This window comes from Ovis canadensis, chromosome 12 (assembly GCF_042477335.2).
Source record: "Ovis canadensis isolate MfBH-ARS-UI-01 breed Bighorn chromosome 12, ARS-UI_OviCan_v2, whole genome shotgun sequence".
Classification (NCBI taxonomy): Eukaryota; Metazoa; Chordata; class Mammalia; order Artiodactyla; family Bovidae; genus Ovis; species Ovis canadensis.
The window spans coordinates 75,890,078-75,909,117 of NC_091256.1; the positions used below are offsets into that span (position 1 = coordinate 75,890,078).

General features: G+C 41.8%; 1 protein-coding gene across 2 annotated transcripts in view; it reads right to left on the reverse strand.

Annotated features, from left to right (window-relative positions):
• COLGALT2 (collagen beta(1-O)galactosyltransferase 2) overlaps positions 1–19,040 on the reverse strand; it is a 117,168-nt gene that overhangs the window by 45,627 nt on the left and 52,501 nt on the right. For both annotated transcript variants that reach the window (XM_069546274.1, XM_069546275.1), the window contains exon 2: positions 2,558–2,668. In XM_069546274.1, the coding sequence (XP_069402375.1) occupies positions 2,558–2,668 (111 nt within the window). The remainder of the gene's footprint in view (positions 1–2,557; positions 2,669–19,040) is intronic.

Here is a 19,040-nt window from a genome sequence, read left to right on the forward strand (position 1 = left end):
AGGCTGGCAAAAAAGTTTGTTTGGGTTTTTCTGTACATCTTATGGAAAGACCTGAATGAACTTTTTGGCTGACCCAATATTTCAATTCTCATTAGAATTCACTATTTTTATGATGACGTGCTACCACTCTCCTCTCTTTACAGCCGAGGAAATTGGTCAGAGTGGTTAAGTCATTTGCTTAACATTATGCCATTAATAAGGGGTATAGCCAGAATTTGAATCTAGGAATAACCCCAAAGCTCATGTTCCTAGACACTTTCTCATACATTCAGCCATCAGATACATTTGAAAATGTTACAGTATTAAATTAGGAGCTTCCTGGGAAAAACAAAGGTCTATTTTCTGTGGTCAACTCTCAGTAAAGGACTCTACAGAGTCCAACATGTTGATCTCCCCCAGACGGAGTGAGATCACGGAGCAATACATGATGCTGGAATGTCTCTCAACACCCACAAGGCCGCCGGGACTCCTCCACGGCCACGGAGGCAGCTGGGTTCGCTCACCCTTGAGAACCTTTCTGAAAGCTCCCACCTGGTACGGACATTGATAAAGTCACAGGGGCCCCAAACTGGCCACCACTTCAAGCCCTTGTAGCTGCACACTGGCAGGACATTTGCCTCAGGAAAAGAGAAACCACAGAAATGAGACCATACCCGCACAAATAAGATGAATAAAACTGTTTATTACACAGGAAGTCTCTGAAATGTTTTCCCCAATCGTCTCTACAAAAATCAGTGGGATTCATGTCTTTTTTTTTTTTGTTCTGAATATGTTGCCCCTAAAAATACCTTCTCTGATATTTCTCACACTGACCTTGGCATACAATGTATTTAGTCACAATCTGGCTATGGAGAAAATTACCAGGATGCGGGAGAAGTACATAGAGTTTTTCTGGGCCACTCTAACTGGGCCCAATTCCATTCTAAGTAACTCCAAACCAGTGTTCAGAATCTTTTACAGTGTCCACACTTGATTGTTAAGGTTTGCTCCATCTATAGACCATATGCTAAGATTGAGACATAGATGTAGATACATATATGTGTACATGTAATAAAAAATATTATACAGTGAGAGTCTAGAAGAACAAAAATTTGTTCTGGAACAGCATTTATTATTTTTATAATACATATTCAGCTTCCCATAAATGACTTATCCTGGGAAAAACTTCAGCAGCTCAATTCATCCCACTTCTACAGTTCCTGAATCTAGAACTCTAGTAGCCTGGGGAACATTTAGAGTAGTAAGTTTGAAATATATTTATTCATATTCTCATCCACTCATTTGTTTATTCAACAAGTATAAATTTAGTGCTTACAAGAACATAGCATGAGTGAAACATAAAGTATCTGTACATTTTAGCCCATGTGTAAAAAATAAAATAACTTAGAAAAAATGCATGAGTTGGATAGTCAATGTTCGTTAAGTTTATTGCTGTGCCGAACAAGATGATACAGGAAATGAGCAAGACAAGTGTTGAGAGAAGGTAGACATTTGTAACTGGAATGATTAGCCACAGCTTTTGGGAGCAGGTAGAATCTGGGATAAAGGTTATCACAAAGAAGGGAAGGAAAGCCTGGGCTTGAAAATAAAAGGAACATCTGGATAAGGCAGTTTTCTTTTAGGAAATATTGGTGCACAGATATGGATATTTTTAAACTATTTATGAAATATTTCAAATCAGGCATTTGAACTCCATTCTGTAGGCAGTAGAGAGTCACTGAAGTTTTTCCAACAAAGAAATGAAAGGCCATCATTAATATTTTAGGTAGACTGATTTGACAGTGTGGTATATAGTATGATTTGAAGATAAAAGCAACTAAGAAATTGCTGCAGTAAGGTCTTCCCTGGTGGTCCAGTGATTAAGACTCTGCACTGCCAATGCAGGGGCGCAGGTTCAATCCCTGGTCCAGAAACTAGAATCCCACATGCTGTGCAGTGCAGCCAACAAAAGAAAAAAGAAAAAAAGAAATTGCTTGGGTAAAGACTGGAAATAATGTAAATGTCCATTAGTGGGAGGATGATTAAATAATTACAGTTCACCCATCAGTGGATACTCTGCCGTCACAAAAATGATGAGACACTCTTCAACTGTTGCTGTGACACAATTACCAAGATATGATGGGTGAAAAAGCAAGGTATATATACGAAGTATACAAACTTTTCACAATGATCCTTCAAGTGTAAAAGGTTAATACTCAAAGTATGAATAAGTAATATCAATGTTTTAAAATATACACTACTGTGTTAATTTACTTGAGAACTCTGAACCTGGCCGGTAGCTGCATGAGCAAAAAAGAAAAGAAATACAAAGATCTGTCAAAGGAAGAAATAGCAGGTCTTTGTAACTTACTATCAGATACAGCGGAGAAGGCAATGGCACCCCACTCCAGTACTCTTGCCTGGAAAATCCCACGGACGGATGAGCCTGGTAGGCTGCAGTCCATGGGGTCGCTAAAAATCACATGTGCCTCTAAGATTAGAAACCTAAGTGACTGGAAAACTGATTAAGGGGGGGAAGGGTAAACAACAAGTTCACAGAATGTTCTCTGCTACTCACTCAGGTTCATCCATAGGCCTCCACTCCACGTAGTGATAGCTTTGCTGTACATTTTTCAACCACTCCCTGAGTATTTCTGTTGTATTATCCACATTGTGGTCAGTGGCGGCCCTGCATGACAGAAAGCACCACACAGTTCAGTTACTATGTCATCCAAAGACAGAGGAAGGAAGCCAAAACACTCCAGATAAACTGAAAGGAGAACAGCCAGTTCTAGACACTGTGTACAAGAAAATGACTCCCTCGTGTTCCAATCTAGACAACCAATTTCTGAAGCACGAGATATGGCTTTCAACCATCTCTGTGTCATTAGACCCTTAAGTGGGACTTGGCCAATAGTAGAATCAATCTGAAAAACAGTATATATGTAAAATGAATGGGTTAGTTAACTAATATTCTTGGAAAGTTTTCCATTTGTTTTAATTTTTAGGCATCCGATTTTTAGGTATCTACCTTTGAACTTCATAAGGGCAACTCTCAATTTAAGCAATAATTCGGTTCCATTTTCAAGTCCCACAGAATTTTTAATCAGTGGTGCTTTAATCAAATACACACAGAGGGGGAAATCACAATAGCAGTTTCCAGTATAAAATTCAAAGTCCAAGGTATCTTCACCAATGTATTTTGGATAACTCTACCATCACTTACACAAAATAGAATACCTTCAAAAGTCTACAATGTATGTAAACTTGTTTCTGCTCTATCTTGAAAGTTTAACAAACTGATTCACTTAAAAAGGAGTTTAAGTCATTCATTAAACAAAAATGTTTTCACTGTCACAAAGCAAACACGTGCTATGTATAATAGAGTGCATCTAAGGCAAAGTTATTCAGAACACCTCAAAATGAACAGATATGCCAGCCAATCGGAAAAGAAAGAAGGAGAGCATGGGCTGCAATCTTGACATCAAATAAGGCAGAATTCAGGCCAAAATTATTAAACATAACAAGGCAAAATTGTAATTATAATAATAATGCTAAATAATCTCATTCACATCAACGATTTAATAAATGTGCATATCCACACACCTATATATAGAACAGGGGTTGGCAAACTTTTCTTTAAAAGCCAGACAGTGACTATTTTAGGCTTGTAGGCTATATACTCTCTGTTGTAGCTACTTAACTCTGTAGCAGTGAAGCAGTCATTCATAACACATGAATGAATGAGCATTATTGTGCTCCAGTAAAGATTTGTTTATGCAAGTAGGCAACAGGCCTACAGGCTGTGGTTTGCCAACCCCTATATAGCAAAAAGTATAGAAAGGCAAAGCAAGCACCAATAATAAGAGGTGTTAATATACTACTTTCAGTTAAAGAAAGTGCAAAGGGGAGAAAGTAAATATGTAAAGAATCTATGGAACATAATAATAGAGATTCTACTCTTTTCTCAAGTGCACATGAAACATTCACAAAAATTGACCAACAATTACACTATGAAGAAAGCTTTACAAAATTGGAATAATATTTATAGCATTCTCTGGTCACTTCATAAAATCAAAAATTAGTAATAAAACCTCCAAAATTCAATTAAAAACTCTCTATTAAACAACTATTAAGTGAAAGAAGAAATACAAATCAACTTTAGAGCTTCTAAAGATAAATAATAAAAACACTAAAGATCAGAACTGAGGGATACAATTAAAGCAGTGGTCAGAGAAAATTCAGTTTTTTATCCTTAAATCAATAAAAAGTTAATGAGTTAAACTCCTACTCCAAAGGCTAGAGAAAGAGCAACAAAACAAACAGGCAAAAAGATGAAAGTAGAAAGTCATGAGGTAGAAAACAGAGAAAAAGCAGAATTAATAAACAAAAGAAATGTTACTTTTTTTAAGTAAAAAATCAACAAAAGACAATCACTAGTTAATATAACCCAGACAACACAAAAATTAAAAAAAAAGAAAAGACAAAGATGAAAGGAATATGACTGACATGAAATAATTTAAAAAAAATCATATGCAATTAATTCATATAACTCAATGAAAAATAAATTTGAAAACTAAATATAATAGAAGATGTCCTAGCAAGATGCATGTTAGCAAAACTGATTTCAGTTGAAACATAAAACAAAGAGAACAGTTTTTTTGGAAGAAATAAAGGAAGAAACAAAAGAAAACACTAGACCCAGATGGTTTCATCGGGAAATTCTACCAGATATCTTGAGTATGTGTGCACATGTGCACACTCAGACATGTTCAACTCTGCGACCCATGGACTGCAGCTTGCCAGGCTCCTCTGTCCATGGGATTCCCAGGCAAGAATACTGGAGTGGTTTGCCATTTCCTTCTGGGGGTCTTCCCAACTCAGGGACAGAACCCGCATCTCCTTCGTCTCCTGCATTGGCAGGCGGATTCTTTACCATTGAGCCATCTGGAAAGCCCATCTTAACACAGTAGCTACTTCCATAGTTATGTGGCTTATTCCAAGTCCTTTTAATAATGCAAGTGCAACAGTGATACCTAAACCTGATAAAGACACAACTACAGAACAGTTATCTTTCAATGAATATGCTACAAAACTCCTAAAGCATTAGTGAAAATTCAGCACTAGTTGTGATTTTTTAAAACCACACTGAATAAAATTAAGACAGGATGGAAGGGGAGAAGGAAGGAAGAAATGGAGGACAATCAGAAAGAGTGAGTCATGGGAAAAGAGAGGCATCTGAGACACTTAAGTGAGAGTAAAAATGTACTCTCACTTATACTTTATTGGCAACTTATACTTTATTGGCAATTCAGCAGTTCCTACTGGGGAGGGAAAGCTATTGGCATTATCAGCAGTGGTGGTTCCCTGGGAGCATGGCCTTGACAAGAGGAAATGAAGAGACGTGAACAGTGGTCACTTCCATTTAAAGCAATTCAGTACACAGAATTTTGTTAAACCCAATCTATAATGGTTTTTATTCTTCCTACTTGAGCTTTTGGGGGTCACGGCTGCTCCAAAAGGAACAAGTGAAATCTCTAAGAGAGGATGAAAAACCTTTAAGAGAAATAATATTCAAGAGAGAGAGAAAAAAACTGTTAAAGCAAAGCATAGTGAAAGGCCATGTTACACAGGGAATACGTTTCTGTAAAACACCAAGTAACATGATGATATGTAGCTTATGTCACAAGGTATAGAAAAATGAAGGAAAGAGGGGTATGACTAATATTTGAAAATCTTACTTCTTAAAATGGATATTTGAATGAAAACTATCCTTATTTAAAACATTATTCAAAAAATAGAGGATCAGGAGGTGATGCCAATGGCCGATTCAATCTACTTTCAAATCTTTTCTGGAAATCAGATTAGAACCAGCCCCTTTCTTTGAAACAAGATGTAGGAGGGAGAGACCCACAGACCCACCTGGACATTCTATTTTCTGGAGGGAAGAGAGGTGATGTGTGTTGCTGATAGTGTTGGGGGACACGAGGTGAGCATGTTAGGACAGAGGTGGGGGAGTACAAGCAGGTGGGAAAATGGGCCAGGAAGCAACGTGGGAGGGAGGCATGGACCCCATCCTGCTTGCAGCTGTGCCGAGAAGTATAGCCTATGAGCAAAAACCACATCCACAGCCACACACGGCCGCAGCCACCAAGGCCCAGCACGACGTCCAGCATCATAGCCGGAAAGGGCATCAGGATTGTCAACCCACTCGTCTCATGGTATGAAGCACGTGTAGAGCAAGTCCTGAAACTGAGAACCCGCTAATGCACATTTTTCTTCACTCAAAGCATTATGCGTAAGAGTACATTAAAACAAAACCAACCCCAAAAACCTTGACTGCAGTGCGAGCCAAAAGTTTTAGGAATTCCATATTATTCCCAAATGCCTTACAGTGTAGGAAGCTTCAGACAGCATCTACTTCTTTCCTTGACTGTTGTTTCTGCATTACATGGGACTGACGTTCTCTTCACCCTCCCTACTCGTTGATGCATTTCCTCCTAATTATTTTAACAAAGGTCTCATCATATGAAATTTACTTTCCTGGTGTACAGACTAAACAACTCCAAACTCCGCCTAAGTATCCACTACTGCCAAGCATCCTGAGAAATTAGCTGCGTGAAATCTGCAAAGATAGATGTGCCTAATTAAAAGTAGAGGCAGAGACGGAATACTCTCCTGATTAAGTTTTAAATATTTCCTATACGGTTACTTCCCCCAATTGTTCAGATTCTCTTTGTCTTCAGCCTTCCGAGGAAATGAGCAAGTCCTCCCACTGTGGTTGCAGGTCCATCCACACCCGCCTTTGATGCACACGGCCAGTCTCCTGCCTTGTCCCAGAGGAAGAACAGAGGGGCCGGCTCCAGGCCACTGGGGGCAGTCCGCCCCCTCGAGAACACCGCCCTGCTCCTCCACTCCCCTGGTGAAGGCAAATAAACAGAAATCCAGGCAGACACTTCTAACTGCTGCTTTTTAATCCCTCTGATGAAAATGTGTTTCCGTTTGAATACATAATCGTGAAAGCATGCAGGCCCTGGTGTCTTCAGAGGGTTGGAGAGAGAGAGACAGAGCAAAGGTCCAGATGCAAGCTCCCTGAGGAAACTTGGGGCCTGAGTTAAAGGTTCTGTTTTCAGAGCCCTGTAGAAAATGTAATAGTGCAGTGCCTGACCCGCCCTACAGCTCCACCAGCTGCAGGACACACAAAAATCTGCAGCTGGACAGATTTATCCATCAAGGACACAGAGTGTGCAGGAGAAGCCAAGGCTTTCTCTCAAACCCACAGCTCCTTCCAGTCCCAGGGAAGATGAGTCTGCCATCTGCTGCCAATGAGATCAAGAACGGACATCGCTAGAGGATTCCTTGAAGAAAGCAAGGAATGATGTGAAGATACACCTGGAGAGGTGACCGACAAAGTGATACACAGTGATTAATGATTTCACCAATCAGATTGGAGCACCACTGTTTATGAAGCACAAACAGGTACTGGCTGGAACACCAGGCTCCTGGGAAGCTAAGCCTGTTCAATCTTGGCCTCAATTCTCCCAACCAGAGTATAGAGTCACATTAAATGATCTTAAATCATCTCTCTGGCTCCCAATGACATAGCAAGGAGAGATCAGCTCTTGAGCTGTACCAATCCTCATGTAATTAATTTTCTTTGAAGGCCTCATGGGAGAGTGACCTGGAGTCTCAGGAGTACTGGAACCTGCCAGCCACTAAGAGGTCTCCCTCCTCCACCTTCAGGAGAATTGTGGCCCTGATACTCTTGTGATGCTCATGGTTGGTCCCCTTTCTGTCCATTAGTCTTTGCTGGCTTTCTTTGGAGCTGGTGGCACCTGAAATGCAAGAGCTGGCAGATACAGGGGCAATATCCATATGGCCTCAGGAGGGAGTCTAAGTCATGTCTCACCATCAAGCTGCATGTCCGCTTCCTCTCTGCTTCTGCTTCTAGTTCCTCTTGCCTCTTCCTCTTCCCTACCTGTGCGTGTCAGCAAAGGCCCATGAGTCTTGGATTCAAAGTCAGATTAGGACAGCAGTAACACATACTGCAGGCTTCCCAGGTGGCTCAGTGGTAAAGAATTCACCTGCCAAGGCAGGAAATGTAAGAGACATGGGTTTGATCCCTGGGTCAGGAAGATTCCCTAGAGGAGGGCATGGCAGTGCACTCCAGTATTCTTGCCTGGAGAATCCCATGGACAGAGGAGCCTGGCGGGCTACAGCCCAAAGGGTCACAAAGAGTTGGACATGATTGAGCAATTTGGTACTCACGCCCATACTGAAAATTCAGTCAACAGCACGTACAGGGATTTTCTTGGCTGATGAAGTCCCTAGGCCAGCAGGTGCATGGTCACTCTTCCAGGGGAAAGCAAGAGCCTCTGCAGCAGACCAGCAGACAAACAAGTCTTCAGAGTGACCTAGCCTTCCTATTTGGCTGCAGCCAGAAATAAAACTGAAGTTTCTTTGGCAACGTCTAAACACACTGACTTTCCTCCTTGTTTTAGAAGGTCAGTTTTCATTCCTCAGTCTTGGCTCCTGAACAAGTAGCCAATTTGAAATAATTGCAACTGGCTCATTTCTCTTTATAAGAACTACTGAGGTCGTGAGAGCTAAACTCACATTACTAAGTGAGGGGCCACTGGAGCCAAATTAAAGATGAGGACTGGACCACTCTGCAAGTGGAACACAGACACTGAGGACACAGTTCTCCTGATCACCTCCGTCTGCAGTGACCCTCAGGGAATGTTCTTAGCTTTCCTGCCACCCCAGAAAGTCTAGACTTCCAATGCTACAGAGCAGCAGGCCTGCAGTCAGTGGGGCAGAAGGAAGGCAATGCTGTGCAGCGATTGATCTTCACTGTCTCGGAACCTGCAAGAGGCTCAAGGGAGCTGTGATGGAATGAACAACAAAGTTAGTCACCACCTGGACCATTCATGCCATGACTAGCGAGCTGGCAAAAAATGAATTTTCCAACTTGAGACTTCAAAATCTGAATTTCCCTCTTAATTGCCTCATGTTTTCATCCAGCAAGGAAGACTCATTGGTGTAGAAAATAAAGAGCTCCACCTACAAATAAAATTTCACTTTTAGAAGCAACTAGTGAAATTCATTTTCAAGAAAGGGCATGTCATCAAGTCCCACCACCTCTGTCTCTGCTCTCAGGGACAGGCTCACCAGCTGCTGTCCTGCCAAGGTGGGAAGAGACATGCTTGGCCACTTGGCAAAATACGACAATGGATTCTTGCCTCCTGGCTACTGTGTAGTGCTGTTTAAAAAACTAGACTCTGTCTGCTGGGTGGACTAGCTGGGTGACTATGTTTCATATCAGGATACAGATATGAACTGGAACCTGGGAATTTCTTCCAACAAAAGTCTTCTCCTAGATCCTACCAAATCAGTTAGTAGCAATTCTTCCTAATGAACTAACAAATCAGGAAAACTCACTTCTCATGAAACCCTCCTCACCAACAAATAAATATTTCTATTTTCATGGTGTCCTTCCTTAGTGTGAACCATTCAGTCTCAGAAACAATCGTAGGCGTTACATCTAAAGACTGTGTAAGAGTGATATTAAAAGAAATGCTAATTCTGGAAATGGAATCAACCAAGTAATCAATTGCACTCCTAAAGAGCAAGAAGGAGGCATGGTTAAATTTGCAGATTGACCAGGTAATGGTGAATTCAAAAGCCCATTATCATTTTAATAAAATCAAGATGAACTTAATTAGACATATTACAAATAGACCATTTCTTGATACTTTCAATCGTGAGCTAGATTTTCCTCTCTTGGTGTTAAGAACCCCTCACCCCCGTATGTCTCATTTTGAGCTTCATGATTAGCTAAGATAGACATTCTTTTTATTTCTCCATGTTAGGGCTTCCCTGGTAGCTCAGCTGGTAAAGAATCCACCTGCAATGTAGGAAACCCCAGTTCGATACCTGGGTTGGCAAGCTCCCCTGGAGAAGGGATATGCTACCCACTCCAGTATTCTTGCCTGGAGAATCCCCATGGACAGAAGAGCCTGGTGGGCTTTAGTCCACGGGGTCACAAAGAATTGGACATGACTGAATGACTAAGCGCGCACACACACGGAGATGAGAAGGCTGAGGATGAGAGGCTATGTCTTGCTGAAGCCATAGAAATGGTGGGGGTTAGAGCCTGAACTTTTCCTTCAGGCCTTTTGATACCCCTCCCAACACCAGCTCACACACCCCACCACACACACCCACAGACAGTGATGCCCACCTGTTAAACTGGAAGGAATTCTCTGCCTGATCAAGCACATTAATCAATGGGAACATCTCAACATGAAAGGATGACAGGAAATAAAACAAGAAAAATGGGAAGATTCATTAGTTCCCTATAAGCTTTGCCGAAGTTCCCTTTGGCATAATTTTCCTTGGAGCCAAAAACCTTGGCATTTCATGAAAGCATCAGTGGCGACATCCAAGACAAGATAAATATGTCTCTCATTTATCCAAGTACCCTTTCCCCTGTTTTTCTTCTTTCTCCTTTGTTTATTCTTCTTCCCACTCCTTTCCACCTACTCTTTATTTCCTCTTTTCCTTGCTGGATTTTCCAATTCTATTAAGTTTTCTTAATTTGTGGCTATGCCCTGAAGAAATGGAGTTACTAGTGAAATGTTCTTCAATGGGTCACCAGAGAGAAGATACCATCCTATCCAGGGACACATTCTCCAGGAACCCTGAACCTCCCGCCCCAGACCTGTAGCCACATGCCGATTCCCTGCCCGTGTGCCCGACATCGCAGCTGCTCTTGCCCTGCTCCTGCCTTTCCCCATTACCTGACCCTCTTCCCTGTGGACAGGACTATTCTATCACCTAATAGAGCTTACCATGTAAAGCAGGCACTAATCATCAGTTTAATGAGTGAATAAATGGACAATTTCAGGAAGATGTTCCCCAGTCCAACCCAAATGCCTACAAAGGCTGAGCACAGGTTACATGCAGGAGTGAGACGGGCCTGGTCTGAGGGGACGGTGTGACAGGAGAACTGTAAGGCAGAGACACACGCAGACTCCCTCCGATTGCTGCCATGCTAGAATGCGTGCCCAGAAATGCTAGACTTTCCCAAGAAAAGCCAGATATTCAGGTTTAGAGATAAAAGCCTGTTTTAACCTATTAGGCTGAAATGCCATAAAAATATTCCACCACGGCAGGCGCTCTGTGGAAACCAGGGACCTAACACAAAGACCACATTATCTCAGCCTTTAATAACACTGCCCATCCATCTGCACGTGCTCAGGGCACATATTTCAGTAATTAAATATTTCAGGTATGGTTGGGAGGATAGCAGTAGTATCACTGTCCTGCTTCCTCATACTCAGAAAGCATCTTCAGGGACAAAGAAATACTGACATGCACAGGTTGGGCAAGGTCTAAATAATTCTCTCAGTCAGTCTAATAGCAATAGAGTCACTATTAGAAAAAAGAAAAAAACAGTGAAACACATCGTGAGCACACAGGTATACTTGCACAAACGCCATCTATAACATCTCTTCCCAGAGCAACTAAGGCATATTTAGTCCTGCTCCTATTTGTGAATAATAGCTTTATTGGGCTGTAATTCACACCCCTAGTATCACCCTTTGAGAGTATATAATGCAGTGGTTTTTAGTGTGCCCATAGAGCTATGCAACCATTACTATGATCTAATTTCAGAACATGTTCATCACCCCAAAAGAAGCCTTGTACCCGTCAGCAGCCGCTTCTCATCATCCCCTCTCTCTAGCCCCTGGTCACCACTCATTCTGTCTCTATGGATTTGCAATTTCTGGAGATTGCATAGAAATGGAATCATTCAACTGTGGCCTCCTGGTACCTGACTTCTTTCTTTAGCATGATGTTTTCAAAGTCCATTCATGTTGTAGCATGTATCAGTACTTCATTCCTTTTCACGGCTGAACAGTATTCACTGTATGGATAGACCACACTTTATTTATCAATTGACCAATTAATGGAGGTTTGTTGTTTTACTTTTTAGCTATTAGCAACAAAGCTATGAACTTTCATGTGCAAGTTTTTGTATGAACATGCATTTTCATTTCCTTTGGGATTGTTGCCCAAATTTTGATTATTATGGAAAGTGAAGAAAATAGATTTTATTTTATTCTCTCTTATTTTTGGAGAATCCACTCTGTTCTGGGCACTAAGCTGGACATTTCCTATCTATATCTCTAACTCTTACTGTAATTCTCAAGGTAGGTATTATTATCCTCATTTAGATTAGAGACTCTCTCCCAAAGCTTGCTCTTTTCACTTCCACTTCATCACGGAGAAGTATTTTTCTTAATTTCTGAAACCTTCAGTTTTCTGTTCCAGCGCAACAAATAGAGACCCTTCACGCTGCTATATGAATGTACTGACTGTAAATGACAGAACAGATGCAACCCGAGAAGATGGTGCAGTCACCAGCCTGCAAGGAGGGCCGGCTCTCAGCCAAGGAGCGAGGAGAGGCTGTCGATGTAAACTGTCGGTCCTCAGCCCTGGGCGGGAATGCCCTGGCCAAACACAGAGCCATGAAACATCACGTCATGAGGAACTGGAGCCAGGGTGACCACAGAGAAAGTCACAGCCCAAGGACTGGGTGGGCTCAACGAGAGAAAGTCACAGCCCAAGGACTGGGTGGGCTCAGCGAAGCATGATGGGAGAGCTCAGCATCAGGACCCAGTCTCCGTGAGAAGAGGAACACTGGCTGATCTGGGCAAAACATGTAAAGGAAAGGTGGGCATTCGAGTGGAGGATCACGAGGATGCTGAAAGAAGGGGCCGTGTTCTGTACGGAAAGGTTTACTCTGATTCATTTCTAGAGACAACTGCAGTTAAAAACAACAGTAAATATTTCAGTCATCCAGTGAGCCTGAGTTACTCGCCAGATTATATAACTAACCACATCCTTAACCAAATATAAAAGTATCAAGTCAGAAGACATGGCTCTTCTGCCAATTAGCTCTCTCATCTTTATGAATTTATTTGAGCTCTAATTTTTCCACCTGTAAAGTGGAATAATTACACCTGCTGTTCATACCTATCAGTGGGTTATTGGGAGGAGACAACAGCACCTGGAGTTTTCAATAACTTATTTTGAAATCTGGCCTCTCCCTAACCACCCCCAATACACACACACACACACACACACACACACACACACACAGAGTCAAATAAGAAAGTAAAAGTGGTGGTTGTTCAGTCTTGTCCAACTCTTTGCAACCTCATGGACCATAGTCTGCCAGACTCCTCTGTCCATGAGATTCTCTAGGCAAGAATATTGGAGTGGGTTGCCATTCCCATCTCCAGGGAATCTTCCCAACCCAGAGGACTGAACCTGGGCCTCTGGCATTGTAGGCAGATTCTTAATCATCTGAGGCAACAGGGAAGCTCCAAATAAGAAATAAGACAGCATATTCAACAGGCTCTTAAGATGCATGATAAAATTCAACATTGGCATTTAAGTTAAAGAAACCAGAATTACCACAGTCTACTATTTTTTAACAATCAAAAAAGTCACTGTAAGGTGAGTGCAGAGAAAAAGAGAGTGAGCCGGGCAGTCAGGCAAGAAAAGGGAAAGTTATTAGAGGGGGAAGATAGGGTGACTGCCTCTTAAGAACTAGCAGTCTCCCTTTCTGACAGGGACCTTCTTATATCCCACCAATGAAAAATTCTCTGAAGGGATGGTTCATTTTTAGCCTGTAGTTGAGTCCTGTGGTCACGTAGCTGGAGGTCTGGAATCTGGTGGTCTCACAGCTTTGAGAAGATAGGTGCCGGTGAGAAAACAGAATGCCATTTGGGCAATTTGGTCAGCCTCACGGATCACTGTGATTTTACTCTTTGTTTGCCAGGTCGACATAATGAGCCATTTTATCAATGAGACCCCATGTGGGCCGATCAGTCACATGCCCATTTAAACACAGAAAAAAGGAAAGAACAGTGTGTAATTGTCTCAGTATCAGGTTTGTTTTTTTTTTTTTTCAGTTTTTCCTCTTTTTCCCTAGTAATAGAATTTTTAGCTGAGCCCACGACCATCAATTTGAGACGAAGATTTTAAGTACCGTGACGGCAGGTCATTTGTTTGTTCCAGTCACTGCTCTATGCCTAGCATTTCAGAGAGGCCTGGCACGTAGTAGGTGCACAACAAATATTTGTTGACTGATTGGTTTCCCATTAAACTTCTAATAAGGAATATAAAAACACCTGTATAGTGCTCTCGGTGCAACAGACACCTATGTATCTCTTAAGCACCTCCTCTGTGCCAACAACACAGCACGTGCTGGAAAACAAGACAGTTTAATGAAAACCAGAGGTGCGCAGATGGTTTCTGACTGAACAATGGTGCAACTTTAGGATGGTGCTAAAGCATTTCCCATTCCCTAGAAACCATACTTCAAATTCTCAATTGTTAGTTTTTTTAAAGAACCTCCATACTGTTCTCTATACTGGCTATACCAATTTACATTCCCACCAACAATGCAAGCGGGATGCCTTTTCTCCACACCTTCTCCGGCATTTATTGTTTGTAGATTTTTCTGATGAGGGCCATTCTGACTGGTGCGAGGTGATACCTCATTGTAGTTTTGAACTTCATTTCTCTAAGAATGAGCTGTGTTGAGTATCTTTTCGTGTGTTGATCTCTTCCTGGGTTGGTGATAAGCTGTAAAATGGTCTCTAGTGATTATGGGCGGGGTGGTAGCTGCAGCTCCCAATAAGCCATGGGATCAGGAAGGTAAACAACTTACACACTGACAGCCATTCTGTAGAGATAGCCATTCTGCTTTTCACTTTCAGTAGAGCACTCAATAAGTTACAATGGTGGTGGTGGTTTAGTCACTAAGTCGCGCCCGATACTTTGCGACCCCATGGACTGTAGCCTGCTAGCATTTTCTGTCCATGGGATTCTCCAGGCAAGCATACTGGAGTGGGTTGCCATTTCCTTCTCCAGGGGATCTTCCCGACCCAGGAATTGAACCCGAGTCTCCTGTGTTGCAATGGCACCCCACTCCAGTACTCTTGCCTGAAAAATCCCATGGATGGAGGAGCCTGGTAGGCTGCAGTCCATGGGGTCGCGAAGAGTTGGACACGACTGAGCGACTTCCCTTTCACTTTTCACTTTCATGCATTGGAGAAGGAAATGGCACCCCACTCCAGTGTTCTTGCCTGGAGAATACCAGGGACAGAGGAGCCTGGTGGGCTGCCGTCTCTGGAGTCACACAGAGTCGGACACAACTGAAGCGACTTAGCAGGAGCAGCAGCTCCTGTGTTGCAGGCAGATTCTTTACCGACTGAGCTATGAGGGAAGCTTTCAAAATTTTATTATCAAGTAGGCTTTGTGTTAGAAGATTTTGTCCAACTGTAGGTTTATGTAGGTGTTCTGAGCATGTTGAAGGTAGGCTAGGCTCAGCCACAATGGTAGGTTAAGTGTATTAACTGCATTTTCAACTTCCAATATTCGCAATTTACAGTAAGTTTACTGGGATGTAATCCCAACATAAATCAGGGATGATATGTACAAATAAATAACTGTAATTGGGCGTGACATCTGCAGTGGTGGATGGATGGCAAGGTCTTCAAGTGCCAGAGAGGAGAAAGTGGCTGGTAAGCTGTGGGAGGAGGCAAAGGATGAGAAGCCTGAACAGGGATTTGAAGAATGAGCAGGTATCTAGAGGGAGATGGAAGGTAGACGGAACATTCCAGATGGAGGGACAGCACACGTGGAGGCAGAGAGGTATGAAACAGTATGATATGTTTGTAATTTTGGTCTAGGAGTTATAGATCAAAGGAGTGAGATGGCTGCTGAAGGTTAGGGATGACACAGCTGTCCCTCAGGAAGGGGATAAGCGTAGGAAGCAGTGAAGATGTGTGTCCCACTCTTCTGGGTCCTCAGCATCTTGCCCTGCTGGAAAAGATAAGCTGATGAATAATTATCTGAACTAATATATTTTGCTTGATTGTGACAGGTATTTCCTTTAGCAAGAGTCTATTCTTTGAATTCCCCAAAGGAAATACTGAAAATACAAAGTGCTGGTTCACTTTCTTCCATTTTCATGCACAGGATGGCTGCCACCCATGATGGGTTTTCTGGAAAGGAGTGATTTCTAACATTCCGACCCATTTTCTTCATAAATTCATTTATACTTCTTAGACTACATGTACAAATTTTCTCACTCAAAATCTGCCTTCTGCATAATAAATAGTTAGATGTGCTTGTTGAATGACTAAAAGAATGAATAAGCATTCACATAAATTGGTGACAAAATAAAAGCCCTGTTTCTGTATCTGCATGTCTACCATGTCTATCACGCAAGCAAAAGCAGCAGCAAATAGAATAATAAGAAACTCATATTAACCATTTTGATTTTTTCAAAGGCTTTCAACCTTTTTCCTTATTGAAACAGTTAGGCTAGAAACATGAACAGACAGAAAGTATCTGATTTGCCAGTTGACTTCAAGGCTGTTTGTTTCCCACAGAGTCACCTAGAATGAGAACTTGGCTCCTGCTGATGAAAACTTTCTGCCCAGTCCATCGCTATTACCCAATACCTGTTGTCTTGGTTCCAGTAATAACATACCCGGTCAGCTCAGGAGAGAGAGAGGAAATGTTTGCCTTGAATTTACCTGCTTTGCAAAGTTGTGAGTCTGGCCTCCCCACATTGCTTAGTTGGGGTTTCTTTCCAGGGGGCGGGAGGGGGCAAGAGGCAGGGACTACAGTTTGGCAGGTGTTGGATCCACGTTCATAATCTATATTCACTTATGCAAACTGAAGAGTACCAAGACACGTTTTTGAGGCGTTTCAAGTTATTTTACTCTTATTTCTGGTGTCAGAGGCAAACAGGAGGCTATTCTGATGGTATTTTTTTCCAATCTCTTTTATGGAAAACTACTGTCAGAGGGGAGGAACACTCTGTGCTCCTAACATTTCCAGGATCCATATGGCTTTGTAACACAAACACATGGGGCCTCAGTGAGTCCCTGCTACCTTTATTACTCCTTACACTTCTGCAGGGAAGGGGCCTACCTCAGCTGAGTGCTCACTACCACCCAGGCCCTGAACTAGAACCTATTTTACAGATCAGGAAAATCAGGTTCAGGAAGGGACATTCATGCCCCAAGTCTCAAAAGCTTAAGAGAGCCAAAGTCAGACAATAGGACTCAGATGATTGTCTGTCCCCACCTAAGTCTTATTTTGAAATTGTACGTGGAGTGAAGTTTAAAACAGAAGGAAATATTTTACAAAAGGTAGAGGGTATATTGTAGCTTTGTCTTCAAAGTACTAGATATATCAATAGACATCACGTGATTAGTCAAATGGCTGCAGCCATGGGACATTTACATCATTTTAGAGCCCCCAGGGGTCACTGCACCTCTTATCTTCAGGCCTTAGGAACAAACATATCCAACCAAGTGCTCATAATTTTGAATAAAGCCTTGAAGAGCAAGTGACACTTAACAATGATTGATCTCTTTAATGCTTCTCAAAGCTTTATGCTAACTTGTTTATCTTCTCTCTAATGGAGAGGCTTAAGGATCTTTGCCTTTCTTATGAATGGAGACACTGGATTTAAGGAGAAACAAACTTTTTTAAAAAAAACTTTAATGGGTTATGGTTTATTATTCCTTCAATATAGCATTGGATTTGATTTGTTAGTATTTTATATAGCTACATAATCCCTTACCTAAAACCCTTTGGGTGAAATGTGTTTGCAATTTATATTTTATTAGACTTGAGGAAGGTTATCTGATGCATATACTGTGAATGTTACGTAATAATCTCAGTGGAGTCTGGAGAAGTACCCTGTAATCAAACACATTAATATTTAGCAGCCAAACATAAGAACGCAAAACTAAGTCAGATAAATAAATTCTAGAAATAGTCTCGGGTCAAGAATGGCTGCAAAGAAACTGAGGTCAGATTTTCTGTCTTGGGATGGATTCTCCAGCAGTGGGCCTCCAGACAAGGGGTGAGGATGATGGATTAGGAAGTGTTCCTAGGAAAAACAGATGGACCAGTGGACAGTGTGAGTATAAAGAGAAGGATGCCAGTGATGTTCTATGGAGGGTGACCTTGGCTCCATGTCTCAGGGGGGTTCTGGGAACCAAGACTCTTGAGCTGTCCCCATGGGACAAGGGAACTGCACCCCATAGTCATCAGTGTGCCCCGAATGGATGAGAATCAGACAAAGGGAGTGGAGTTTGGATAGCACTGGCCAGCACCACCAAATGAATTAAAAAAGAAAAACAAACAAACAAACAAAAAAAACAGGTTTCAGAGCTTTTTCATGTTCAGAATTCTAGATTAGAAATCGTGGATTTGTATTCAGTTTTGGTCTGTGTCCCTAAGTGAAGTGAAGTCACTCAGTTGTGTCCAACTCTTTGCGACTACCAGGCTCCTCTGTCCATGGGATTTTCCAAGCAATAGTACTGGAGTGGATTGCCATTTTGTTTTGTTGTTTCCCATCTTGGTAGCTGAGTCTTTCCAGTTCCTTAAAATGCACAGGGAAACCTCCAGTTTTCTGGGCCATGGAGTAGCTTATAAAGCACCAGAACCATTGGTTCTATGAAGGTTATTCAGAATGAGCCTGGAAGCCAACCATCATGCCACAGGTTTGGGAGGTAAATTTTGACAAATAGTGAAGTTTTAAAATAAGGGTTACTGATTTAGTCAGACTAGTTCTTGACTTTATATTTTCCTGAAAAATAATGCCTTTCATTGTGATTTGGTTTTCTGGCGTCATTTCACAAAGCACCCTCTCATATTTTTTGTAACACACCATTAATGCAGTTACTTTTCTCTTCTCCTTTACACTGAGTTAAGTTAAAGCAGAGAGTTTGTCTAATTCATCATGGGACACAAGCTTTTTAAAAACCTGCCCGAAATTTCATCTGGTGACTTTGGAAAGCAGGATAAAAATCCCAGATTCTAGGCGTCCAAGGCCTTCCCTGACTTATCCACATGGGTCAGATCCCTGGGTTGTGAGTTCATTTGGTACCATATACCTCTTCTTTCTAGTGCTTATCAGAGCTGCAATTTTATGTGTATTTCTATGGTATTAA